Genomic DNA, 27,934 nt, shown 5'->3' with positions numbered 1-27,934 from the left:
AAATGTGGCCTTTTTATACCACTGACACTGACCTGGATTGCTTTCACAGGCTTCAAAAGGGTTAAGGGAAATGCACTGTTCGTCAGATTTCTATCAGCAGGAAGTTTAGCAAAACACACCTGAGATTTCACACAAAAAAACAGGCACAAAGACGGTGAGTGAGGGGGACTCGGACAAGACCTTTCCTGTCCAGTGCCTCGTTCAGCAGTGATGACAAAGGGAGACAGAATGAACCTGAAATGACTGATTGCTCATGGCTAACCTCAAATCCTCAGATCTTTGTATCTACAAAGATGCTGAAGTGACATTTAATTGAAACTAAAGCACTTAAAGCATTTCAGAGCTGGTATTCAAGGCATATGGCAATCTTTAGTTTTGACTTTTCTTTTCAAACTCCTTTTGAAATGACTACATGCTAAATTACTATAATGGTTTACACTTGTATACCAGTATAAGTAACCCAGTGGCATCCGCTGTGACCACACTTGGCACAATTTAAATTGAAGCTGCCATTGTGCAAGGCATATTATTTTTCATCCCATATAATTTAAAATACTGAAGCATCTTCTCACCCACATGAAGTGCTTGAAGAGAAAGAATGACACCTCTGCACAACATTGCACTGTAGCAGCAATGGTATTTGTGTTGGAAATCTGGTGGATAATTGATGGAAAGATAATTTTGTTTAAATTTGTATCATTTATTTGACCTGAAACAACCAAGTGACTTCCTTTGTATCTGAACCTATACTGATATAAAAGGCTTAATGTTTAAAGGTGCATTATGGAACTTTTTATGTAAAATACAAAAGTTGATATTTGTGCGTATTTGACCTTGTAGTGACCCATAGGCTGTATGACGTACTTTCCATCACAGTGGTCTCTACAACACTCCAGGATCAATTGTTTGGAAGGTTTTCTGGTGAGACTTTCCATCTGCAGTGAAAACCTTCCAAACAATTGATTCCGAAGTGTCTTAAAGAGAACACTGTGATGGAAAGTAAAGGCGCCATGCTGACCACTCATACAGCCGCTGGGTCACTACAAGGTCAAATACACACAAATATCAATATTGGGTTAGTGCTGAGCCGCTGCGACTGAGCACGCCGCCATTGTGGGCCAACATGAGCATGTTTCTGGAGGTTGGGGAAACCGGAGTACTGCCCTCATTAATCCTTTGAATCGGTTCACTGCCTCCTGGGTTTGTCCCTGTTGCAGAGCATGGTGTCCTGCACTGATCAGCTCATCCACCTCTTCCTTCCTCTTCCTCTTGCGCAGCTCCCTCCGCTCCACAACAGACTTTCACCATCTTTTCCTCGTTAACATTACACATATGACCAATGTGCATCATCATGAAGTATTGCTGCTGTATTTTGAGGAAATACATTAAGTAAGTGATTATGTTAAGAAGTTTTCAGGCTTTCAGACAAGTACTAACATGTTCCAGTCTGAGATCAGCCACTTCTGCCAACTATTTGCTGATGGCCACTAATTCTGTAAGTGCAAATATGAAACAATTATGTTTATAAATGAAGTGGGTGGGGATGGGTGTAAATTACAGCACTGCAGTGATTCTTTGTTTTATTTAGAAAGCCCTTACGATGGAGTTCTGAGCCTCTGCATTTGTCCAGAATCCTTGTAAAAACTCCCTATAGGAATCTTCATGACACTGCAGATACGATCAGATAAGATAAGACAAGATAAGACATCTATTGGAACATTCAAACTTTCAGTAAATAAAATCTCCGTGAACTTGAACATCATTTCCATTCCAATCAGTGGCATTGTTTTGCGTAATACGATTTTTCGTCATGTCCTGGACACTTTGTTTTTGTTTTCTTTGAGATAAAATCTTTTCACAGTTTCTGTGTCTGATGCCAAATAGGGATTCTTTTGTGTCCCAGCATGCAACAGTCCTGTCTTCACTGCCAATCGTACTCTGTTTATGTAATAACAGACAAAAAGACACCTGCTCTATACAATGGTGGCATTATCAGTGAGATGTCGCACATCTGAAGGTAACAGCAGTAATTAAAGTCCACCAGTGTCGTGTTTACTCAGAATTAAAATGCAATGCTGTCTAAACTTTGGCAAGTGTCTTTTTGGCTGTGGGTACAAAGTGAGTCAGATTGAACGGGTTGTGCCTTTATTGTGTAAGTACTACAGAGGTCGAAGAAGCTCTTCAACTCTCTAACTCTCTAACACTCTAACAACTGATGCACATACACTTTCTCCGTCTACTCATCGAGAAACTTAAAATCTTAAGTTTTTGTCGTAGATGTTGATTTCAGGAAACAGATGCTGCTACTGTTATCACTTCTCACACTTACTGGAGGCATGAAGTCTAATTTAATGCCATTTAAAAGCCTGAATACTATATTTTGCCAAAAAATCTCAGCATATTTCCTTTCATAAGAATTAGAAATATTCAATAAAACAAACGACTGAGGGAAGTTTTTACAACTACAAACTAAATTAGACACAACGGGAAACCTTTGAGCCAAAGATTGTGTGAAATAGGGTTAAGGTCAAACTGCTGCTGAATTTGTTTTACCATTTTTTTGTGTGTGTTTTTGACAAACAGTTGCAGTAAAAATACTTGAGCAATGTCATTGAGTAGGTTCTGTCTCTGAGGATTTTTGATTTTCTTTTCTCTTTTTCAACACAGCCATCAATGTACAAAAACAAATTTAACATATAAATAAAAATATTAAAAATATATAAGTCACAAAGAAAGACCAACTGTCCACAAACCGATCAGTTCTTATTCTCATACACTTATTTCAGTTTAATTGTTTTAATTGTTTGGGGGGCTGAGGTTTGTTCTTTGCAATTAAGAGTGGTATTTTTGATCGGGAAGTGTTACAATGTGATCTGAGGTTGCTCGGGAATATTCCCAAAATTGAGACATTCGGTTCCAGTGGGATTTCAACACTTAAACACTTTCTGATTTCACTTGTATGTCTTTCCATTATTGATAATTGATTAATTTTGGAGAGTCCCAAAACACATGTGGTCTCCCACCTGACCACAGCCCCTTTAACATTGGTCTGAAGTTCTTCCAAACTTGGATGTGACAAAGTGAGTTCTAAAAAAACGTTTTCCACTCAAATTCTTTTTTAATTTTTATGTCCCTCCCACAGGGTCTGTTCCCAGTCCTCATCCTTGATAATTATGTTAATTTCCAATTCCCATTTTCCCTTAAAAGAACAGGCCACCATTTTTCCATTCTGATTATGTTCTTACCTGAGCTTAGATGAGTTGATACGTACCTGTCTGGTCTTTGTGCCCATGGAAGAGCGTCGTAGCTTCCAACTTCACCCCCGTTTGGAGCTATAGGAATACATTGGGAGAGGCCTAATGCTAACTACATCTTTGGTCTTTTTGCCTGACTGAGGGCACGCACAAAGACCAGACACGTATCAACTTGTCTAAGCTCGGGTAAGAACATATCTCATGGTATGGAAAAACAGCGGCCTTTAATGTCTAATATATTCTCTGTGTCTTCCTGTTGGAGTATTTTGTAAGTATAAGATACGTATCTACTATTAATAGCTCTTTTAGTTACTGAAATAAAATAAAAAGTTCTATATTGGAGGATGGGCCCCATAAGGAGATACGAAATTTACATTTAATGCCAGTCTGAATCCAATTATTTATTTTTTCTACTTTAAGGGCCTTATTTTTGGCATAATTCATTTAATCACTTGTAATGCCCCACAGAATCCCTGTTCTATATCATTAGAATATGGCTCATTGGCTGGGTAATACTATTGCCTCACTGTCTGGATGGGTTTCCCCTGGATGTGCTGGTTTCCTACATCAGCAAAAAACATGGAGCATAAAATCCTGGCCAAAACCTGGCTCAAATAGGTCCTCAGATGCTCCTCCTGACAGTGAATGATGAGCCAAATAACAAATTTCCCTTCAGAGATAATAACGTATACGTATTTTCAGGTGTGTGTACTCAGGTTTTCCAAATTGCCCATAACAAAAAACCTTCAACCACATTTTCCTCAACTAAAACAATTTCCTATTAACACTGTCCTCCGGGTCACACGTCGGGCGTCTGAAACAAGTCCAAACCTTTGCCAAACTCCCCACTCGCTACCGCTGCGGTGCACTAAGTCATCCGTCTTTGAGACAGCACCGTTAGAACATGTTGCATTAGTCATACCCTGATCTTATCTCCAGCGTGTCACAGCACTTTTTATGAATCGAGACTGCACACAGATGGCATGGATCAAGAAAGCACGACTTCAAATACTGATGCTGCTGCCTGGAAGTGTGTGCAAAACCAGTCGGGGTGCATCGTTTGAGCAGTGATTTATAATGGGCACAAGTGCTGAACATAAAAGTGTCATTTGAATAACATTTGCGGCAACAACTGTGGAAATTGGAATATCACTTTGGCTTAAAAACTGAATAACCGTCAGAGAGCGAGTCTGACATGGTGCGTTATCGCTCTGTATACAGAACGGTGTGTGAAGTGTGAAGCAGAACATAAATCTTTTTAACACTTCTTCAGCAGTCTGTGAGTTCAGTTCAAACCTTCAGTTATCCCAGCTTTTCCTTTTTTTCATCCTTCCAAGGTACTGAAATATACAGGTGCACTATCTTCAATAAAAGTAAATCTATTCATATTTCACAATCAGATACAGGTGAAACTAGTAATATTAGAATATTGTTAAAAAGTGCATTCATTTCTGTTATTCAACTTGAACTGTGAAATGAATATATGATAGATTCATTACATGCAAAGTGAGAGATGTATAGTCTTTGTCATCATTTTGATTATAATGGCTCAGCTTGTAAAAAACCCAAATTAAAATGAGAAAATGTGGGTAATGGATGATAATGATTAGTTTCACATTTTAAGTTGAATTACAGAAATAAATGAACTTTTGAACCATTTTCTGAGTTTCACCTGTACATCCGATGAGTAATAATCTTATGTTCATGCAATATCAGGGTTTCTACAACAGCCAGTCAAATGTAATGCTTTGTAATGCAATTTTATTGCCCAAATATGCTATTTTTAATGCCACATCCACACAAAAAAGATTTGAAACTGTTCCATCAAACTGAGGAATAACAGGAAATTTTGACATTTATGAAAACATGTTTTACACCAGATTTTTATACTTCCAATAAACCCATGCCGAAACATAGTTGAGAAATTTCATTTCTCCCCGTGGAAACCCTGAACATTATGTACCCAGGGGCGGACTGGGACTAAAAAACGGCCCTGGACTCTGACCAACCAGGCCCAAGTTAGTGTAAACTTATGTGTCCACAAAGACATATTTTAACATCAATTTATAATAGGCCTAATTTTTATTGCGCAATTGCTGCGTCACCAATGAACAACAGAGCTGTTAAACAAATAGAATAGAGATTTTTTTCATTTTTTTTGCTGCTTCGCTGTGCAATTGCAGGGCCGGGTAGCAGCACCCCCTTACAGACTGATGGCCCTCAAGCCAGCAGCCCTTCTGTGCTCCTCCAGACCTATGGCCAATCCGCCCCTGTATGTACCTGCAATATTTCTGATAGGGCTAAATTGGGACAAAAGGCCATCACAAACAAAGTAATAAACTTGAGTCAAAATGAAAGTTATACAAGTTTATTGGCATTCATGGTTATATGGTAGTGCTACAAAACTAGTTCACATAAGACATCACACAATATCATAGAAATATAGTCGCCCTATAAGGCAAAAAAGTCACATTCGGAAATAAAAGGTGTCGGCTTAAAATTAGGAGAACTTTATATTATAGCATCGTGTTTTTCATATATTTGCTCCACACATTATTCAAACAGCTCATAGTGTTTTTCATATAATTGCTCCACACATCACATTATTCAAACAGCTCATAGTGTTTTTTGGCAAAAGGCAAGAAAACCAGCTGGGGATAACATAAGAGACGCACTGCTTTAAAATGGCGCCTTTATAATTAGTCTAAATGGTGCAGTTCTGTCCGGCACAGTGAAAGCAAAAGTCAAGCTGCCCATTTTCCTTATTGGCTATTCGTAAAAGCTTACTCGGCAGAAGTGCTCAACCTTTGTTAGACCGTCTTCCAGTCTATGATGAAAGATTAAAAAAAAAAAAAAAAAAGTGTGTGAGTTAAAAAAAAAAGTCATATGTTTGCAAAAGTAAATGTGGTTTCCATTACCTTAGCTCTGCTTTTTTTCTTGATATACTCGATGAGATCCCTGACCCATTTCTCGCTGGGGTCAGTGCAGTAGACGCGGCCTCTCTTCGTGGTGAAGCTAAGAAAGACACAGAACACAAAGGATGTATGTAGAAGCAGCATGTTAGTGTAAAGCTGTGCATGTTTAGCTTGTGACTGCTTTAGCTCGTAGTATTCTTACATGACTGCGCGAAGGTTGCAGCCGCCGTCCGTCTCCTGCCTCCTGTAGCTCACGGCTTGTTTCTGAACCCTTCGGTGCAGCTTATTCGCATACTTGAGGCAACAGTCGTCAAAGGAAACTGTGGATTAAAAAACAAAACAAAAAAAAGACATATCAAATAAAGATAATCGAGTCAAACATTTACATTATATTATGTAAAAAAAACAAAGTCCATATTGCGCTTCCCATTTGCACTAAAACGATAAACTGTTATCTTAGCCACGTACGTCAATCTCTTGTAATAACTATAATACCTATTGCTTTTTATTGGAGGGGCTTACCTTGAGCGACACTGAGGCACACGAGGCACACGACCAGAAGAGCGAGCACGGTTATCCACCTCATGTTGAAGTCTGATAACTGCAAATATACAGGTCAAAAAATCAGCGTTTACCTAAAGCAAATATACCTATGTTTACCTGCGATAAAGCTTATCAGAAGGTGGACCTAATTTCCTCCACACCTTGATTTGAAAACCTTGAACCCTGGACAAACATATGTGTATTTCCCGGTAAGCCTACTTAACCAGTCAAACCATGTGAAGCGCATAAAACCAGGTCACCATTTTAAAAAAGTAATAAGATTGTAATGCAATAAAACAGGTTAGCATAATGATGAAGGTTCTGGGTTTTGCTAATTCAAGGCTTTTCTTCACATGGATGAGTTTATAAGTGAAGCTAATGCCACTTTACAAATGAGTTTTATAATTAGATGCACAGCGCGAAAGGTATATTGTTGCTGTGTGCTTTTACAATATACTGGAGGACAAAACCAATTTCATTCCAGTGCAAGAAAGAAGGTTAAGCTTTAGTTGGTGTGAATGCAAACTTATCAAATATTGGCTAACATTAAAAGCTACGGGAAAAATAACCTAAAAAACTGTTTACATTTGGTCTAAGAATGGCAAAATTCTGTGAACGTGAAGCTGAAAAAATAGCATAAAACCTAATGTGGCAAAAGCAACAAAAAAAAAAATTAAAAAGGAAGTTTGAACAGTTTGAAAAATGTGCGTATAAAAATGGACAATGTCACTTGGTTTGGACCAGTCACCTTTTGAGCATGTGACAAATCAGAGTCACACATAGTCAAAACACTAGTTAAGACATTTCAATAGATTGCAATGCATAGTGAAAGTTATAAAAATGTAGAGATAAACCGATAAACCAAAGTGATGAAGCAGGTCACCTCATGCATAAGTGCATAAGCTTTGGTAATCCTGTGTTACTTACCTGAGTCTCTCTTGCACACAGGTGGTTATGGCTGTCGTCTGTTCTCACCTGTGCAGGCGGCGCGCTCTTATACCCTCTCAGAGACGGATCAGGTTACTCATATACACCTTTGCTCTTTTCCTCAGCGTTCCTTTCGATTTCGCCAACAAACACCTCGTCATCAGCAACTTTTGACAACCAAACTTCACGAGTCACTGCAATCGATGTTTGACAGGACACATTTTGAAGAACTTCTTTGTCTGTCATGCATATGATGAAGGACTTGGGGAACGGTCACTGTAACAGTTGTCATATCGTAAACTTTGTGTTAATTTTTACCTTCACTATATTATAAAGACAGAATCCTACCTTGTTGTCTGAATTTCATCCTTAAAGCAAAATGTTATGAGGCAAAGAAGTAATTAAGATAACACTTTTGTACAGACTGTTTTTAGGTCATTAGCACATGACATAGTGGTTGAAGTATTTTTGAGTCATTTTGCCTTCGGGCCGTGCTATGAAGTCAAGACAGGTTCACTGTTAACTTTAAACTGACAGTTGACTTAGAAATCTTTAATAATTGCAGCTGATGAAAGACAAGGTTTGTCAGCAGATTCAAACTAATGCTTTTGTTTGCTTAGGGAAAATCAAACATGCAATAAATGCCTTTTTTAAATGCATTTTATAGTTTATGATGACTTGCTCGGAAATATTCATATATTGAGCACATTACGGTTATATTGGCCCATATAAAAGTCTAATCAGTGCTCGTTGATCACTGAACCTGCTCTAACCCTATGCTATATGAAGCGGAGCGGCACGGTGGTGCGGTGGTTTGCGCTGGTGCTACATCAAGGTCCCGGGTTCGACTCCCATATTTCAATTTTAAAATCTCAAATTTGTTTACAGTGCACTTTTTTAATACACATGTTTGTGGCCATTTGAGGCCTAATCAAATCAAATCAAACTTTATTTATAAAGCACTATTCATACCGAAAGGTATCAGTGCTTTACAGATTACAACATTTAAAACAATACGCCTGGCACAGCCTCCCATCACCACACCTCCACCTGAGCACCCACAGGACAGAGACATCACACCTCCACCTGAGCACCCACAGGACAGAGACACCACACCTCCACCTGAGCACCCACAGGACAGAGACACATCTCCATGTCTCCTGATGGCACCAGACCAATAGATGCACTTTTTAACTGCATTTTAGATATCAAATTCTGGATGGCAGAAAACTTTCTCCAGCTTAACCAGGACAAAACTAAAATGTTAATCATCGGCCCTGAGGCCCAGAGAGAGACACTTTTACCCAAACTACAGTCACTGTCTATTAATCCTTCCTCACAGGTGAAAAACCTGGGTGTGATCTTTGACTCTGAGCTGGCGTTTATTCCACACATTAAGAATATCACAAAGATAGTTTTTTACCATCTAAAGAACATAACCAGAGTCCACCCCATTCTCTCTCAGGCCAACACGGAGACGCTAATGCTTTTATCACCAGTCGTATCGACTACTGTAATGCCCTGCTTTCTGGTCTTCCCAAAAAGAGTATCTCAGGTTTACAACTTTTACAAAATTCAGCAGCTCGTGTCCTGAAGAAGACCAGGAGGCGGGACCACATTACACCTGAGCACCCACAGGACAGAGACACCACACCTCCACCTGAGCACCCACAGGACAGAGACACCACACCTCCACCTGAGCACCCACAAAGCCACAGCCTGTCACTGCTCCCCAGCCAGAGGGCCCCTTCAGAGGAAACACTGGGAGAGCCTAAAAATATAAGAAACCTAACCTAATCTAAAAACCCTCATAAAAGTTTAAAATCCCGAAGTAAAAGCAATTAATGAAGCTAGAAATAAATTAATAAATAGATTAGTCAGTTAAAAGTTAAGATAAAAAGGTGGGTCTTGAGCCTGCTCTTCAAAACATGAACGTTCTCTGCAGCCCTGAGCTCCTCCTCAGGTCGTTCCAGAGGCGAGGGCCATAATATTGGAGAGACGCCTCACCATGAGTCTTTTTGTTGACTTTAGCAATAACTAGGAGAACCCTGCCGGAGGAGCGAAGGGGCCGTGAAGGTTCATAAGGTAAAAGCAGTTCTGAAAGATAAGACATTTAAAAACCATTAAAAGAACTTTAAAGTTGATCCTGAAACACACAGGGAGCCAATGCAGCAATTCTAAAACCGGTGTAATGTGGTCCCGCCTTCTGGTCTTCACCTGTGAGGAAGGATTAAAAGACAGTGACTTTAGTTTGGGTGAAAGTTTCTCTCTCTGGGCCTCAGGACCAATGATTAAAATTTCAGTTTTAAACCTAATATTTTATGCTTAACAAAAACAAACATAACACTGTGGGGGTAAAAACTGTCAGTTTCGGGGTCTTAGCCCTTCACCAGACTATCCTCCAAAACTGGTCAAAACTGTTTTACCTTGAACCCACACAGGGTCTCTCTCAAAAAGCTTGTCCATTTCTAACTATATTCCATTCTTTATTACATTCCGAAATCACTGGCACCTTTTGTGCAAATAAATGCAGTATTTGCAATTTGACAATTGGCATGACATGGAAATTGCTATTTTAATTTGATTGTGATAAATTGTGCAGCCTAGTGTTTATACCACATCTTCAGTAAAACTCTTGATTGTATAACACCACTTAAACACTTTTGAGATGAAACTTGATCAGGGCTGCATTAAACGGTTCTGCTGAGCAGTCAAACATCATGTCTCTCCAGTCTTTTCACTTGGCTTTGAAAGCACACTTCACAGGCTGCTGCTGAATGCAGTGACAGATATTAATGGTCAGACATCTGATAGCGCCGTTTGGTGTTTACTCTCACTGTTAACATGCCCAAACTCACTCGGCAATGCTTCACGACAGCTTTTATCCTATCCCCACATTTACCGGTATTAGCATTTACTTCAAATGCTAAATTCTTATCATATGCCACTTCGCATTAATCAAAGCTGGAATTGATTTATTTAAGTTGTTTCCAGTTTACAGAGTGACTTTGCACCGTGTGTGGCTTTAATCACACCAAAACCAAAAGTATGCAGTTGGCAGCGGTTGCCTCGATTCCTGGTTATAGCTGTAACATTTGATGGATTAATAGCAACGATTTGTCATAAGATGATGGTCCAGTGCCAGAGTTTTTTGGATCGAAGCCGTGGGATGTTACCGTTTGTTGTTCTGCATTCCTTTTGGACAGTGTGGTGGTGTGTTTTTAATGCCACAGACAGAACACTTCATTTATCACCGAAGATGAAACTTTGCTTTGACAGGATATGAAGAGCACTAAAGCAAAGTCTCACACGATTTCAATTCAATAAAACATAATTTCTGTTCAAGTGAGCCATGTAAACAGCATCCATACTGAAATGGCAAAATGCATGCTCCAGTTAGATCCAGTTTGTGTAAACGCATCCAAATTCACACGGTACAATAAGATTGTGCACTTTGAAGGGCAGGCAGGCCACTAAACAATGATCCAATGAGGTTCTTGGTACAAGTTATGGGTTTGAGTGGGGTCTGCAACCTTAAAGGGTGAATGCGACTGCACCACTGTGTTGAGCACACATTGGTGCGGGCAAATTGGCAGCAAACAGTGGGACAGTCCAGTGTTTCACAATAACTGAAGAGGCTAAAAGCAAGCTGATTTATAATCCGCTTTGTTTCCATCATAAACACATAAAGTAAATGTTTTATTAAGGTTTTATTTTTTTCTTCTTTTTTCTAGGAATAGGATAAAACAATTTTCCCATTAGCCTATTTAGTCACAATTTTCTTTTTGTTGCTAAATTGACATAATAGCAGGAAACATTTATCAAGATTGAGTCAAAATGTGACAGGCTACTTTACTGCGTCATATATGTTGCTTATATATTAACATATTAATTTAGGCCCTCTTAACAATCACTTTTAGAAAACTCAACTTACTTGTGGTTTTCTCTGGCATTGTGTACATTGTTGGGTGTAATCCAAGCGTCACAGCAACCTTGAAGAAAGAAATATGAGATTAGAGTAGTAATGATGAATGTCAAAAGTCTGTTTGGATCATAAACTGCGACTAGACGCATGAGGCAATATGTGCATTCCCTAGAGCACAAAACTATAAACAAATTATTTTATCATAAGTGTGCCAATAACAATGCAATAGCCATGTTTAAGATAAACTTTAGAATAGCGTAGAAAGGTTTGGTGCCAATAGATTTTCCGTTGGCTTCAGTTTCATTAACTGTCATCAAAAACCCCACATATTATTTCATAACACACCCCAGGACAAGCAAATGGTTTTAGTCTTCCATAAAAAGATTACAGCACTGAAAGAAAGCAATCATTTATTAGGGAATTTCAGTGTGCCATACTAAATTAGTACCAAAAGTTGCCTGATATCCCACAATTAAGAATATGCTGGTTCTCAAGCTGTCTATCAGTCCTGTTAGGATTGACTCTCCAACCCTCATCTCCATTGTGGACTCCTTCCGTTTCCTGGGCACCACCATCACCCAGAACCTCAAATGGGAGCCAACCATCAGCTTCCTCATTAAGAAGGCCCAGCAGAGGATGTTCTCCCTGCAGCCGTTGAGGAAACTTAAGCTGCCGACCAAGATGCTAGTACAGTTCTACACGGCCATCATCGAGTACATCCTCACCTCCTCCATCACCATGTGGTTCCCCAGCGCTACAGACCGGGACAAGCATCAACTGCGGTGCATTGTGCTGCTGCTGAGAGGCTGTGAGCTCCCCTCTCTCCAGGATCTGTTCACCTCCAGGACCCGGAGGCGTGTAGGTCGGATCACAGCTGACCCTTCTCACCTTGGACATGGACTATTCACCCCTCTCCCCTCAGGCAGGAGGCTACGGTCCATACACTTCCATAATTCCCGCCACTTGAACAGTTTTTTCCCCTCCGCCATCAAGCTCATGAATATAAACAAGACCCAATAACTGTATCAGACTCATGAACGAAACAACCGGTTCCAGCCATTTGCAATGCTCTACTGCACTATGTGGTATGTCCACTCTTAGATCTGCTGCTAACACTTAATGTACTTGCACCTCTGTGAATCACGCTGTTGTTCTATGTCAAATCATTGTCCTATCATATTATATTTTTCAATCTTCTTTGTGCCTTATAGTTTTTATAGCTTATTTTTATCTAAATTGTGTGTTTTATGTTTCATGTTGCACAATGGTACAGAGACAAATTTCTAGTTTGTGAACCTGTTCTCAAAAAATGGCAATAAAAACTATTCTGATTCTGAGAAATGAAATAAGCTGTATGGTCTGTGAGTTGGCAAAGGTTACTTAAAAATGAGGTCTTTCGCAACAGACAGCAGAAACACATGCAGTGGCTTGTTTGAGCTGTGCCTTAGGGGAACTTTAGGGTTCATTGTAACAAGGAAGAAAAAAAAGTTGGAATTGTGCAATAGCCCATTAAGATTTTTTGTTTTGTTTTGTCTCCTATGTTGTTAATTTTGTCTAGTGTCTAAAAAAAAAAAGTATTAGAAGCACAAAGTATTACACACTGCAACGAATGTGCATACTCAATCATGTAAACAATTACATTTTTGTTTTAATCACATTTGAGCAGTAGGTCTAAATAGTCTAAATAGTGCACTCTAGTGGTGGATAGTGGCTGGTTTTATTTTCAGCAGCTTCTCAAAGATATAATCACGTGGATAATAGAGCGTAGATTTCAATCAGCTGGTTTAAGTAGGTCCAACTTTAATTTAGTCGAGCTATGGCTATCTTGTACACTAGTTAATATAAGCTCAGTCCATAGTCTCCTTGCTCCCTTGGCTTTAGTGCACACGCATACAACTGAACAAAGCACATTTTCTCCAGTTTGGCTTTACCCAAATCTAAAAGCTTCTTGGAAAAAAAAAATAGCGACGAAAACGAAGATGAAAATATATTTTATTATTAAAAACGTGACGAAAACATGACCCCAAAAAAGCAACGAAGAAAGCAACAACAAAAATCAAAGTCAGAAAAAATAAATAATAATAAATAAATAAATAATACAAAAAAACAGACTAAAATGTGACAAAAACAAGGCGACAAACGCATCAAAAAGGTTCAAAATCATCAGTTTTGTCGGTCTTAGCTTTCAAATGAGGCGTTACACACTGGCCTATAGGCTGCAAGCTCCAGTCGGGAAGCTTTTAGATTTGGGTAAAGCTGAACTGAACCGAGAACTAAAAAGTAAAAGTAAGACAAAGTTGAATGCCGAGGAATGACCGATGTCAAAAAAAAGCGGCGCACCGGAGGACACGGAGGGGGCCACGGGGTCGAGGCGGTTTGTCAACGGGAGGTCGATGTGCTCTCCTCCGCTGGAAACAGTGCGCGGAGCTCTGGCTGCATTATCTGCGCGGTGGGTTGTGGGTGTGTGAGCGTCGAAGTAAAATGGCGGACTTGGCAAACGAAGGTGAGTAAGTGGCAGCGTGAGAAAAACAATACCGCCGCCGTGCTGGTCTTAACTGTGCATTCATCCCGTCCGCATGGTAGACAACGGGGCAGTAACGCCATTCCCACGTCTTAGAAATTTACTTCATCTTAATTTTAGCGCTACGGCGTCCACAGTGGCACAGCGTTAGCAGGCGGGCTAATGTTGCTACCAGCTCGGGTCTGTGTAATATCTGGAATGCTGCGAACGCCCTCGGACACTGGCTTATTTTTAATGCTACGTTAGCTTGTAGCACCCGGCTATTTATAGGCGCTGTGTTTTGCTATGTGTGGCAATGTAATATAAACTTCTGAGCGTCCGGCAAAGCTCGTAATGTTGTCATTTCCATTTTTATATTCAGGGGCTCTAACGCGCGGGATCAAATGCTACTGAAGACGTTTACAAACGATACAATGTAAAAAATGCATTCAAATCCCCACATTACGTTCATTTAGGCGCGTAGGGAAAATACGTCAGCTAAGCGACAGTGTTGTGGTTTTCTCTAAGTGCCCGTTCAGTTTCTTTGTCTAATCCTCGGGGCTTATTGTCAGCATCCCTTGCACGCAGGAGCAATTTGTCACAGCGTTCGGGGTCCGCCGTGAACGCCTGTCAAAGCGGGACCCCTCAGTGCAGGATGTAGAGCGTTTGTGCAGACCTGTGTAGCTTTTAGCTTAGCCAAAAGAGCAGCCGGTGGCGCCGTCTATTTGCTGGAGCGGGTCAGATGGTGCAGATGCTCACTGGCTGACATAAAAGCCGGGAACCTCAGCGCTCAGCAGATGAAAGTCATGCACTCGCCAGCGTATGAGCCACCGCAGGCAATTATAGTTGCCGTGGGACGCCTGCGGGACACAAGCATTGGTGGGAATATAGGTCACGTATTAATTGTGCTATTAAAAAAGGTTATATGCGTCAGCGGCTTGTCCAGTGCAAATCTAAATATTGACGATGCTTTGCTTGATTAATTTGACTGTATCCTTTAGTTGCTTCTGATAATAGACAGGATTGCATGCATGCATCGTGCAACACTAAAGCAATTTAGTCTGAAAATGACACAAAAAGTGGACAATAAAGGCAGCAGTCCCCTCCATCAACCTACACGCCACATGCGATGAAGATGTAACGAAGCAAATGAAGAGCATGATCTGGAAAGACCTTGCACCTCCTTTACAAATTGTCCTCTGTCTGCTCCCTGTAAAGGATTATGCATCACACTGAGGTGACAGTCTGACGTTAAGTGGCCTAAGCAGACAGAGGCATGCTACCTGCGATTAGCGTCTGCACGGTTCGTTGTTACCCTCCTTTAAAGCTGAACTGAGCTAAATACAGGCGACTTGTGGCTATTATTTCTTATTAAGCCGGGGCAGTTTTGAGAAAGCGTTTGTTTGAATGGGAAGTCAAACAAAGGATGTATAATAGCTCTCGTATGCAGTTAAAATTGTTAGTAAATGTTCATAAGTGTGAAGATCGTCTTGGAGATTGCGCTATTGAAGTGAAGATCGGCAGTGTAGTTTTTGGTTTGCTTTCCTGTCAGGAGGATTATGCAAAACAATGCAAGTGCAGTATTTGCATGACTCTTGGTAAAGCTGAAAAGCTTGGTCGTTCTCTTGCGATGAAGAAATGATTTGTGTTGAACGTCTCTATTTCGTGGAGTATGATGCCTTCTGCTACTGTAAATGGTGAACTCTATTGACCGGAAGATTGTGTGCTTGATGTCTCATTGCTTATATGTAGGTGACTAGCCTATATTTTTCTTGACAGACAAGCCTGCCATAGCACCACCTGTGTTTGTGTTTCAAAAAGATAAAACGGCTCAGAAGGTATGACTGTACATTTGAATCTAATATTATTGTTATTAGGAAAAAAAACACGACTTGATTTTGTAAACTATCTTTTTCAGCGATCAGCAGATGGCTCAAGTGCAGAAGATGGAGAGGGTATGTTGTTGTTTTGTTGATAATTTACTTTCGCTTGCTGAGTATATTCTTCAGTTGTGTTGTTTTTGTTTCAGACTCAGACAAAGATGAAGGAAACTATTGCCCCCCAGTAAAAAGGGAGAGGACCTCTTCGTTCCCGCCTCCACACTCGGGTGAGGACACACGCAGGGCGGCTGTTTTATTCCTCGGCTTTAAACGTCCATTTGTATTCTGAACGCGTTGTCCGTCTCCTTCTCTTGCAGTTTCCAAGAACAATGTATTCATGCCCTCGAGTTTCAGCCAGTCTCCGACCGGGAACTCTGACTCTGAGCCAGGTGAGCCGCCCCGATCCTTTACAGCTGTGCACGCTCGCCTTTCACCGCCTTGTCCAGTGTTTAATACAATGGACTGACTTTGGGTTTATTGATGTGATGATCACACACATTATTACACTATTATAAAAGGTATATTACTGTTCATGAAATGTAACAATATTGTGTGGTAGAGATATCTTTTGAAGCTTAAAATTAAGTCCAAATCTTTCACTTGTAATGAAAAATGAATTCCTGAGTTCTTACCAACACATGACGACCTCGTGTTTTTTGGCTGTGATTTAATCTTTAACATGTTTTAGTGGCATATGGTAAATGGATAACCATACAGAAATGTGAGAAGAATAGAATAGAGGAAGAATTAAGCAGGTGTTTCTAGTTTCTCCTTTTTTGCCAATGTTTTATCAGCACACTAAATTTAAAAAACATCGCAGTGCAAGGTTTGTGAAGAAAAGAGGTTCGAGGCACTAGTGACTCGTTAAAAACCCTTTATTCTCCACCAGGCCATAATCAATGCATTTTTCTCAGGTCTTTATCAGGGCAGACAGAGTCAGACTAATTGTAATGCAAGAGTTTGCACAGACGTAGCAATAGTTCAACTCAGCACTGTCGAGGTTTTATTGCCTGTGAAGAAATGGGTCACAGATCTTGGACCAGCGCTGCTCCAATGGTGGCTCTTGCCTCAGAAATTGCAGAGACATTTATTGGATTTGTCTTTTGTCTTTCTCTCTGTTTGACCAGAGGAGAAACCAACAGGGTTCAGACTGAAGCCACCAACACTCATACACGGACAGGCCCCCAGTTCAGGTGAGTTATTCGCCATGTGTGAAAATGTAAATTATTAAAACTGACAACACACCTCACTGTTGTGCTGAAATGTCTCATGTGGCCATGTCTTATTTGTTTATCGCTGAAATAACTGTTTACTGTGTTTAGCGAATGCTAGCAGATTATAAGGGAGTTTTACTGAACATTTGCCAGACCAAATACATGCATTTCCAATTACATCACGCATAGTCCAGCGGCCATTTTGAATACCGAAGTAGAATTATGCAGTACATGTAACAATATCTCTACTCAGGATGAAAATTAAAAAACACAGTGGTATTTTTATGAGCTCGTAGTCATTGCTCAAGAAGATAACAGTTAAAACGCGGCTACAGAGCACGCACGTTTGATGTAACCAGCAAATGTGGCACAGACGTTGCAGCGCTGTCTGTTGAGCTACAACAGGATTTACTATAGATCTGCTTCGCTCAGATTAAATGAACACAGGAAATACGACAGTAACAGCTCAGCTCTGACCTGTCACATGTTGTATCCAAGGCTAGATGTTTGTAGTGTGTTTCAGGGCTTTCTCTTGTAGAGGTCAGAGCTGAGCTCTTGAAGCTAAATGCTAACCGGTAGCATGCTAACGTCTTGAGCAGCTTGCACATTGACTCACTGGTTTCTTCACATAAACGCGTTTTTACTGTTTTCTTCTTGAGCAATGATTACGAGGAAATACAAATGTCACTGTCAACGAAATGTCTTTCATTTTCATCCGGAGTAGAGATATTGTTCATGTTGTAGTACTGCATAACTCTACTTCGGTATTCAAGATGGCCACCATAACAACAAAAGTCACATGACTGACAAGCATGTATTCACCTTATTCCGCCCCGCCCACTTTTTGCGTTGTCTCGGCACTTCCGTTGCACAGACACTTCGGTCGAGCACGAAGCCCGTTCATTTAAACGGAGAACGAGGGAAAATATTCTCCGCTCAAATCTGATGTTTAGTCGATTGATTTGTGTAAAATGGCCAATGTTCATTTGCACCACGTCGACACTGCACCGTTTCTCTGCGCGGCCAAAAAATGGCTTTGTTTTCGTGTAGTGACTGATTTTATGTGGACTTCTCCAGTCCCATGTTAACAGATGGGAGAAAAGAGGCGGGGACAATTAATGGCGCCGCCCACGCGAGCCTCCGGAATAAGGTGAATAGAATAGATGGCGAGTTTATGATGTGTGTCGGTCCTTGACATTGATAAGTTGATTTTGAACATCCTGCATCCACTTATTCTCCGCCGATTATGTTCTTGTTTAAAATTATGATATGCTTAAACCCTCCTAAACAGTAGATTTTGCATGATACAGGACGTCGAATGTAATAACCGTTATAAATAAAAGTCGAGACTGTGCGCAAAGATTACCCATATCAGTCCCAACTATTGAGTGAAAGTGGTGTGATATTGTGTGAGGGATGCACTAGAATCACTACATTATATATAAACCTACTGCCTGTGAGCACATTGTAGTTGATCTGAATGAACACTAGGCACTGAGAGTGTGTGGTTGTGTTGCAGGAATCCCGAGTCAGAAACCCAAGGAGCAGCAGCGTAGTGTCCTCCGCCCCGCAGTCCTCCAGGCCCCGCCCTCCAAATCACACATAGACTCAAGTCAGTACGACGCGCCTTTATCCACGTTTAGACCTTTTTTATAAAATACTCCAATTGTACCTCTTTAAAGCTGCCTCTGTAACCTCATTCCCCGCTGCTCAAGTTAATAAATGTTGCATGGCGCCCTCTAGATTCCAGTTGTGGAACGAACGGCGTGAAAAAGTCCGAGGAGGCGTCAGCGGCTCCGTCTCTCTTCCTGAACAACACAGAGCACTTAGGCGGCCAGGCCAAGTCACTGGTGAGGACACAGCAGACACAGAGATGTGCAGTGAATGTTAAAGCCACTGGGCTTTTCTAATGATTGTTTTGGAGGAATTTCATTCAAAGCGGCACTAAGTAAATTATTTTCTGAATGTGTGCCCAAGTTCTCAATTTCACTGAAGATGTATTGTGCACTGATGCTTTAAAGTAATACTCTTTTACTCTTATGAAGTGGCAAATATTTTAAAAGGAATTGGTTTTACTTAGATAACGCCTTACCTGGATTGTCCATGAAATCAATGCTCCGAGTCAAATGCTATGTTTAGTGATCTGTATGAAAACATAATACTTTTGGGGTGTGTATATTATAATTCAGTTTTCTCCACCGTTTTTATTTGCATAATTTTTGCGGTTCTGAGTTTATATTCAGTTTGGCTTTGAACCATTACAGCGTGTAGCGTCTTTGCTTTTGAGGAAGTATCATTCTGCGCATGTTGAATGTTGTTGAAATCACAGCTTTCAAACACAGGAAGCTGCCAGATCTCACAGATTTATATTCGGACTCGCACTGCTGTACGCTGTCTATGCCTCACTGTGGTTTCATTTCCAGCAAAATGAAAACGAGGAAGACGGTGCGGGCAGTAAAGAAGGGGGCGCGGTCGAGAAGGGTTCAGATGTAGCAGTATCTTTTGTGTTTGGTCAAAATATCAAAGACAGAGCAAAGGTACATGCTTTTTCCATTGAACATTTTTGTATATAATTTATTCTCTGGATTTCATGAGCCTTTTCCCTTAGATTTCTGCCTGTAGTGGCACAGGGATCCTTATTTGAATCATAGACCTAGGTTCTAAGTGTTGGAGGTTTCGCCGCTCATCCAAGAGACTTTGTCAGCAGCACTTATTGATCTTATTTAGGCAGCAGGCGGAATATATACCTTCAGTGGGATGGAGTTTACCTTGTTCTCATACCACCTATTATTGTTTTAAAAACTCCTCAACTTTATTGATTTTTATTCAAATCAATTATACACAATTATTGCAATAAAAATGTCACGAGACTCAAACACAATACGTTCTATTAATTTGAAACAGAAATCATGATCAATTTGGCTTTTTTTTTTTTTTTTTTTCAGCGAATTAGGTCAAGACTAAAAATATCACAATTTATACACGGAGCTAAATGAGGAAAGCTTTTTCAACCATGTGTTTTTGGTGTATGCTCAGTTAGAAAAAATATATGCCTCAGTCAAGTAGAAGTCCTCTGATGTGTTGTGTTGTTTTGTGATGCTAATGAAAGGCCCTATACCTTTTTTCCCTAATTATTATTACAAACCGGGAAAGTCCAAGAAGTGCATTCTTGCATTTCTGTCATCCCAGTTCTCCACAGGGATGAGTTTATGCTCAAGTTTCACAACTTTTAGGGTCACTTTTCACTGAAATGCTAGGAAATTGGCGTGCTAGCTCATTAAATTGATACAAATGTTTGATAATTAGATGCACAGTGTTATTTCCACAAATGTCTATGTTTCCAGTATACTCGGACAAAACTAATTTTGTTTCACTGCTAGGAGAAAAATCAGGTTTAGGGCCCTTAAGCTCTCAGTACATTCCAATCTGGCTTGCCTTTGACCGTGGGGGAGAAATTTATACAATGTAATATCACCATAGACTTCTCAATCCATGGGAAACGTCGTATTGTGATACTCTGCTGGTTCTCTATTTAAAAGTCTTCCAGCTCTCATGTCCCTTTGCTATCCGGCGTTGCTTGGATATGTAATTGATGTTGACTTATTTGTGTCACTGTGTTTTTTCCCTCTAGTATCTGATTATATAACTTTGTGCCGTGTGTTGCATAAACTTTTTTTCATTAAATTCCTCTCACCTCTGCGCCTTCTCTTCTCTCTGCAGCTCGAGGAAAACAGTACAGATGACAAGTCAAAGGATGGCGCTTCATCAGACTCTCAATCAGAGAGCACTAATTATTTTTTACAGTACATCTCTACCCCAAGGTATTTCAAGGCGCAAACGGTGCCCTCTTTTGTCAAGTATTTTTAGTAAGACGTGCTCGGTCTATGCGCGGATCCACTTCAATGATGTTTCTGCTTTTACTTCTCAGTTCAAAAAACACAGCAAACAGTACGGACACCGGGGCAAAGTTCGTTTTTGGGCAGAACATGTCCGAGCGAGTTTTGGTGAGTGTCCGTGGTGCCAGGATTTTTGTTTTCCTTGTCCCTGAGGATGAATTGTTTTTTTTAATGGATTGTGTGTGTAACAGAGTCCACCTAAAGGGGAGTCAGCGGCAGAAGAAACAAAAGAGGTTCCCGTCGCCCCGCCCTCCGAGCCCTCGTCGCAGGAAAATACGCCTGAGAAGGGTGAGGACGCACAGCCACATGTTTGTGATGCCGCTCAGTGAAACGCAATCCATCTTACACAACAACGATAGCATTTATAGCACCCGATGTACCTAGGTTACATCACAACCCTCTCAAAATGTCTGTTTTTTTAGATTTAATAATACTATTACATAACACTTACATAGCACTTCAGTTAGGGCAAAGATAAAACAGAAGAAATGGTGCAGGCAGTGGCGTCTCAGCATATAAATGATCTTGGTCAGCAGTTACAAGATCTCCTTATTCACGTCTGAAAATGTCATTTAATCGATACAAAGTGTTCAGCATTATCACAAGCTAAATGCAACCAGCTCAGGATTGTGTCATCAAAAACTTACTTAAAAGTAAAACATTGGGGCGAGCTTTCACACTAAAGCATTCCCCAAAGGAGCAATGTTTCATAGCTCTTTTCTTTTACTTTTTAATTTTGTGTTTGCAACTGCAACTCCATGTACACTTGGAGACGGATGTTGCTCATAACGTTTAATTGCCGTCGATCGTAATCTCTAAGGGAGTAGCAGAACCTAGTTATCTGAGCAAATGTGTGAGACGTCTCCATTTGGCAAAGACGGTCCAGTGGTGATGAGCCCCCGGGGGAACCTGGAGCTCTCAGGAGGAACGCTTCTTAGTTTGCCCAGGGATGTTCGCTGTGTGGTGCTATTTTAGTGCAAATCTCGGGGGAGTTTGCTTTATTGCTAATCATAGTCAGGCTCGAATAACATAAGTGGCTGGCCTTATGATAATAATAATGATCAACACAATTTTGAAAATGGAAATGAGCAATGGCACAGTGGTACAGAGCATCTTTCTGTAAGAATAATGTATTTGTTCATGATCCTTGTCAAAAAAAACTAAACGGATAGCTAGAGCCGGTACTTTAACAATACTTGGTTTTAGGGCTGAAACAACTAATCGATTAATCGACAACTAATCGATTACTAAAATAGTTGTCAACTATTCCAGTAATCGATTAATCGTTTTCTAGTAAACACAGACTAAAATTGAGCAAAAAAGACATGACAATTATGTATTTTGGATGAAAACCTACTTTGTTTTTTAAAGTGAGGGTCTGCAGTGTTTTGTACATTCTAAATTTCATAAATATCTGTCTTTGTCTCGTCCAATCAGAAAGCAGAATCAGCACAAAGAGCCTCCTACAAACGTTTACTTTAAGTTTACTCCATCAGCATGTCCTCAAGCGGCGCCACTTTAGCTTTATGTGATAAAAAAATGGAAAAAAATACAATTTCCATGCACCTTTCACAGCCAAGCGATTAATCGATTAATCGTAAAAATAATCGGTCGATTAATCGATTACCAATATAATCGTTAGTTGCAGCCCTACTTGGTTTACGGTACCGATACCTGAACGATGCTTTTTCCGATGCCTACACTAAAGTGTTTGTCATGTGTGGAAGATCTGCAAATTTGCAATATCAGGTTCATCTCAAGTCAAGAAATATGTGAAAAAGGGGAAAGAATTTGGGGAAGAATTAGAAAATGAGGGGGGGATTTTTTTTTTTTAAATGGGGGAGACATTGGGCAAAATTAAGGAAAAATTAAAGAAAGTGTGGCAAAAAAGTTTGGGGGAGAAAATATTCGTAATTAAAATTGGGAAGAATAAGGAGAAGATGTGCAAAAGTAATTTGGGAAAAATGGACCAACATTATTAAACTGTATATATATATTTTTCCCTAGTATCTGCTTTCAATACTTTTTTTTTTTTTTTTTTAACCCTTCCTGTATTGTTTAACGGTATCCAGCTTGGGTTGATGTTGCTTGTAATTTTAGCCATGTCTGCCCTCTGGACAAGCTCACTCCTTAAAACCCCCAGAGTTTGAGCTGCATTTTGAGTTATTCAAATGAGCTCCACTAGTACAGTAAGTTGAAGAACTTTGTTGCAGATGAATACAGATTTGTAATCAAACAAGAGCTCGGCAGCCATTGTAATGCAACACCACTGACGACCAGATGTTGTGCAGCCATGAAGCCGAGTTTCAACACTGACATGTATTCTATCTATAAACTGTCCCAGAGCTACCAGTCTCTCCAGCCCTTTCCACACAGCTCCCTAAAAATGTCCTACATTTCTACATAAGCTCAATGAGTCAAAACAATCTTCTTACACTGAACATTATCTGTCAATGAGATTTAGATAAATATTGTAAAAGTATTTAAGAAGACCTAAGCAATTTGTTTACCTTAATAAATCCTTTCCGTAGTCCCTGTGGGGGTAATGCAAGTGTTTATAGGATGATTGGGGGTCTTTCATCTCCATCTGGTGTCTCTGGCCTGAAAACCATGCTTGCAACTTCACTGCCACCGGACCGGAGCAACCAATACACACTAATAGAATCACGAAGAAGAAGCTAACGGGCAAAGCTAACTGCGGGCTAGCGTCACTTAAACAGTATTTATAGCAACGTTTGAGTGAAACAAAATATTTCCATTGGATGTACAATATCCCTCTCTCCCTTTGCCTTTTCTGTCACCGTAGTATTTACTCTCCAAGACAATTAATAAGTTAAAAAATTGCAACTTTGTACGACACCTGCAGTTGCGCTTATGGCCTCTAGGGACAAGAGCTACTTAGTACTGCTTTAAGAAGACCTAAGCAACTTGTTTACCTTATTAAATCCTTTTCGTGGTCCCTCTTGGGGTAATACAAGTGTTCATGGGATGATTGGGGGTCTTTCATCTCCCCCTGGTGTCTCTGGCCAGAAAACCAATTGCAACTTCCCTGCCTCTGGGTCGGAGACGCAATACACACTAATAGAATCACGAAGAAGTGGACGTCACTTAAACAGTATTTACAGCCAAGTTTGAGTGGATGTACACTATCCCTCTCTCCCTTTGTCTTTTCTGTCAGTGTAGTATTTACTCTCACAGACAATTCATGAGAAAAAAACGCAACATGCCACGACACCTGCAGTGGCGCTTGTGTTGAAATATCATGTCTGCCTAAATCTATAATTACTCAAGTTTTTCAGTGCTCTTTGCTGGTTGTGCTTCTTAAAAGTCTCACTGGGAAAAGTTGGAGACCCCTGCAATACAATATTTAATTTCGATGATTCCGATGTAGGGCATATTTTAATGGTGTTTGTTTTGTGTGTGCAGCGAACAGTGTTTCAGAGTCATTGGAGGAATCAGCTGCAGCGTACACCAAAGCCACCGCCAAGAAGTGCATTTTAGAGAAAGTGGAGGTCAAGACCGGAGAGGAGTCAGAAAGCAATGTTTTACAGGTAAACACTGCCTTTTTATGCTGCTTTTTAAGTCAGTAGATGCAGTAGAAGATAACTTTAATCTCACTCATTTCAATTGGTATATTTATTAATCGTAGTAATTTTTTTTGTATCTTTTTCCCTCCACTGTCTCATCAGATGCAGTGTAAGTTATACGTGTTTGAGAAGACGGCGCAGACGTGGATAGAAAGAGGGCGAGGGTTACTGCGGCTCAACGACATGGCGTCAACGGAGGACGGCACGCTACAATCTCGTCTCGGTAAACACCACAGCCCTGGAGGCTCAGTGTTTAGTCTTGCTTTCTTTCTCAGTAGCCATTTGGTAAAGAGGATGAGTTTTTACCACGACTTGATTTTCTGTTACTTTGACAAATGCACATTGACTACAAGGGGAATCCTACATCGGGGAGCTTACTTTTCAGTTTGATACTTTGGGGAGATATTTTTGAAGTGCAGGGATACTTCTTGAGATCAGAAGTGTACATAATGTGTTGTGTCATTTGCAGTAATGAGGACACAGGGAAGTCTCCGGTTGATCCTCAACACGAAGCTGTGGCCGCAGATGCAGGTGGACAAGGCGAGCGAGAAGAGCGTCCGAGTCACTGCCATGGACACAGAGGACCAGGGAGTCAAGGTCTTCCTAATATCGGTATGTGCAGCTTCACAAACTAATGCAGGGTCCAGTGTTGTGCTTTAGTTCAGAGCGCTGACACCATTTGGACACTGGGGGGCGCCATTTACCCACGTTTTTTTCCTCCCAAGTTTCAGGACAACCATTCTTGGACTCTTTGTTGATTGGAGAATTGTACAATCATCAAACTTTTCATATATATGGCTGTTTTATAACCTACGTTTTATTAAGAATAATAAAATGGATCAAAGATGGTTTCAAATGTTCTCTGCCATGTGTCGAGTTTTAATGTATCTGTCGTTAAAGTCTTCCTGAGTACTGAGTCTTGTATTCCTCTCTCCAGGGCAGCTCTAAAGATGTCGGTCAGCTGGCGGCGGCACTGCACCATCGGATTCTGGCTCTGAAGAGTAAAGTGGAGCAGGAGCCCGAGATCCTGCCCGTGAATGTCCCTGAGCCGGACGTCCCGCACTCTAACGAGGAGGACAGCGACGAGGAGGAGCCTGCCAACGCTGCAGCCAACAACACGACCACCAGTCAGTAACACATGCTTTCTATCCACCGCTTTCTTATATATACGCATAATAATAATAAAGCGTTAGTCTTATGTAGCGCTTTTCCAGCTTCACAATTTAAGCTACGATTTGTAGTCACAGCTGACCTGGGGTAGACTGAAGGAAGGCTGCCAAGCTGTGCATGGGTGAACGAGAATATGAATGGTGGTGGTGGTTCCTTGATGTAAAGAGCTTCAAGTGCGCGCTTTGTGGTCATGCTATACGTGTCCATGACTAACAGTGTGGGATACATTGGACCATTGGTCATTGGACAGATTTGTAATGGATATGAAAACAACTGCACTTTTAGAGGGTCGAAAATGCAGTTGATGAAGGTACTCTGCTCACATATAACTGTTAATTTTGACATTTTTTATTTAGTAAAGAAAGTCGACCAAGATTGACTAAGATTAATTTAGTTAACATGTAAAATATTTATCAAGACCATATTTAATCAAGGTCCTCTGCCTCATGTTTGTTCTCAGTCTCCTACAGCCCTGTGAATTTCAAACTGTTCTTGGAAGTTTTGATGGTTTTAGCGAATATCAGGACATTTTAGTCATAGTTTTAGTCAGTCTCATTAACAACTTTGAATTGAGTTTTAGTCTTCAGTTAACACTGGTATAAATCTGAGCCTTTCAGGTCTTGAATCTCAATATGTTTCAGCCAATTCTGTTTTTTCTCAAAAGCATATGAAGGGACTCCAGTCTGCTCCCAGATAACGCATCAATGATTGTCCTTGTTCACACAGAACGTGCAGATGTAAATGATTGTTCAGAAGCTGCAGCTCTGACGCGCTTGTTGTTTGCTCTGCGCAGGTACTTCAGAGGGCGGTGAGGGCCAGGCGGCGGGGAGCACATAGCACCTCTCTCTCTGGGACAGCCTGTAACTGCTGCTGACGAGGCATTTTACTGTTGGCATCTCCACGGACACCCCTTTGACCAACAGGTCCCACAGACCAGTACTTTTGGATATTAGAAAACTAGCTCCAGGATTAACCCCTTTGTGCCGGAGTGTCTCACCCAACTTTGTGCAGTCCATTCTCTCTGCATAACACCGGAGTCGTCTCCTCCCTCCCGACTGTTTCAGTTTTATTTTTGTTTGTTGTTTTTCCCGCTCTCTCCCTGCTCCTCCCCCTGACAGCAAAAAATAAAGACTTCAAAGCTTTGGTTTGGGACTTTTCTGCTCATCATATTGATGAGTGTAAGGGTGTTTCCTCTACATTTTAAAAGTATGGCACATGTTAAAGACTGCAGTTTCTACTTTGGGACCTTTTTACTCATTTGACCCTCTGGAGCCACCGTCCAGAGGAATAATCATTGTATTTGACTAGTCCTTCAGTCCACCATACCCTCTTCAACCCGAACCGTCTCTGCGTTAGGTTTATGGCAAATGTAACTTATTTTTGCCAGTCATTTTCTCATCGAGGCGTCAAAGCATATGTGCTGTAGCCACCACCACTCAAGTTGTCATTCGAAACAGTTTTCTTATATTTCCTATTGACCTATATTATAGTGAATAAAAGACTGAGACAATGCAGTTCTAATGTGAGTTTATGAGAACAAAAGGGCAGAGTCACCTCTTAATTAATGTTGGTCAATCATTTTTTTATTTACTTTTTTTTTTATCAAGAAGTAACTCATGAGTTTCCATTCTGTACGTAACGTTTTCTTTTCAGGGTTTATTGTGTTCATGCATATTTTTATTTTTGAAGTATAAAATCTATTGTCCATTTAGATTTGGAAAACCGTGTTGGGATGAAGGCTTGACTTCATGTGTGGATAATTTGAGTGATAACTGTAACCCCTCTGAATGTCATGTACATTTGAATATATCATTTAGTCGAGCACCATGTTTTCTCATCTCGTCCCGCTGCCCCCTCTTTACAAAATAAACCATTTTCGACATTGTCCTTCTCAACAAATTAAATGTTGTCCTGCCCCAAATGTACATTGTTATGTAACTGGCAAATATTTAAGTCCTGTGTCAGATATTTCTAACTGTTACAGCCTTTAGTGACTTTATTACATGCTCTTTTTCTGTGCAACAATATGAAAGTCTAGTTTGCGTTTACAAAATAAATGGACCTGATGAGCTGTGCTTGCCCCAACAGGGGGCAGCATAAAAAAACAGATATTTGGTAACGGT

General features: G+C 40.5%; 2 protein-coding genes across 7 annotated transcripts; one reads left to right on the top strand and one right to left on the bottom strand.

Moving 5' to 3' along the window:
• Positions 1 to 5,681: 5,681 nt before the first annotated feature.
• Positions 5,682 to 13,995, bottom strand: ccl25a (chemokine (C-C motif) ligand 25a). Of its 2 annotated transcripts, XM_079569934.1 has the most exons (6): positions 13,905 to 13,995; positions 11,574 to 11,631; positions 6,692 to 6,770; positions 6,372 to 6,489; positions 6,173 to 6,269; positions 5,682 to 6,081 (listed from the first exon to the last, which is right to left on the bottom strand). In XM_079569934.1, the coding sequence occupies exons 3-6, from the start codon at positions 6,753 to 6,755 to the stop codon at positions 6,055 to 6,057; spliced, it is 306 nt and encodes a 101-aa protein (XP_079426060.1). In that variant the 5' UTR covers positions 6,756 to 6,770; positions 11,574 to 11,631; positions 13,905 to 13,995; the 3' UTR covers positions 5,682 to 6,054. The 2 variants fall into 2 exon arrangements, with proteins under 2 accessions (XP_079426060.1, XP_079426059.1); XM_079569933.1 differs by lacking the exons at positions 11,574 to 11,631; positions 13,905 to 13,995 and adding an exon at positions 7,640 to 7,904.
• A 3-nt stretch (positions 13,996 to 13,998) lies between these two features.
• Positions 13,999 to 27,325, top strand: ranbp3b (RAN binding protein 3b). 5 transcript variants are annotated; one of them, XM_079569786.1, is made up of 17 exons: positions 13,999 to 14,067; positions 15,844 to 15,902; positions 15,983 to 16,019; positions 16,094 to 16,171; positions 16,262 to 16,333; positions 17,072 to 17,137; positions 18,678 to 18,770; positions 18,902 to 19,008; positions 19,582 to 19,695; positions 20,879 to 20,979; positions 21,087 to 21,162; positions 21,246 to 21,342; positions 24,481 to 24,605; positions 24,744 to 24,864; positions 25,111 to 25,253; positions 25,579 to 25,768; positions 26,605 to 27,325. In XM_079569786.1, the coding sequence occupies exons 1-17, from the start codon at positions 14,046 to 14,048 to the stop codon at positions 26,646 to 26,648; spliced, it is 1,545 nt and encodes a 514-aa protein (XP_079425912.1). In that variant the 5' UTR covers positions 13,999 to 14,045; the 3' UTR covers positions 26,649 to 27,325. The 5 variants fall into 5 exon arrangements, with proteins under 5 accessions (XP_079425912.1, XP_079425909.1, XP_079425910.1 ...); XM_079569782.1 differs by having other exon boundaries at positions 14,022 to 14,067; positions 15,886 to 15,902; XM_079569783.1 differs by lacking the exon at positions 18,678 to 18,770 and having other exon boundaries at positions 14,003 to 14,067.
• Positions 27,326 to 27,934: the final 609 nt, after the last annotated feature.

Source organism: Gobius niger, assembly GCF_951799975.1.
Source record: "Gobius niger genome assembly, chromosome: 13".
NCBI classification, from domain to species: domain Eukaryota; kingdom Metazoa; phylum Chordata; class Actinopteri; order Gobiiformes; family Gobiidae; genus Gobius; species Gobius niger.
The sequence above is the reverse complement of the archived record's forward strand: the minus strand, read 5'-3'. Positions and strand labels throughout refer to the sequence as shown.

Excerpts from the sequence above, each read along its gene's own strand:
- ccl25a (XM_079569934.1), bottom strand. The coding sequence starts at position 6,755 with ATGAGGTGGATAACCGTGCTCGCTCTTCTGGTCGTGTGCCTCGTGTGC. Across the intron at positions 6,490-6,691 it reads GTGCCTCAGTGTCGCTCAAG|TTTCCTTTGACGACTGTTGC; the intron begins GTAAGCCCCTCC and ends TTTAATCCACAG. Across the intron at positions 6,270-6,371 it reads TGCAACCTTCGCGCAGTCAT|CTTCACCACGAAGAGAGGCC; the intron begins GTAAGAATACTA and ends TGTCTTTCTTAG.
- ranbp3b (XM_079569786.1), top strand. The coding sequence starts at position 14,046 with ATGGCGGACTTGGCAAACGAAG. Across the intron at positions 20,980-21,086 it reads CAGTACATCTCTACCCCAAG|TTCAAAAAACACAGCAAACA; the intron begins GTATTTCAAGGC and ends TTTACTTCTCAG. Across the intron at positions 24,865-25,110 it reads CACGCTACAATCTCGTCTCG|TAATGAGGACACAGGGAAGT; the intron begins GTAAACACCACA and ends TGTCATTTGCAG.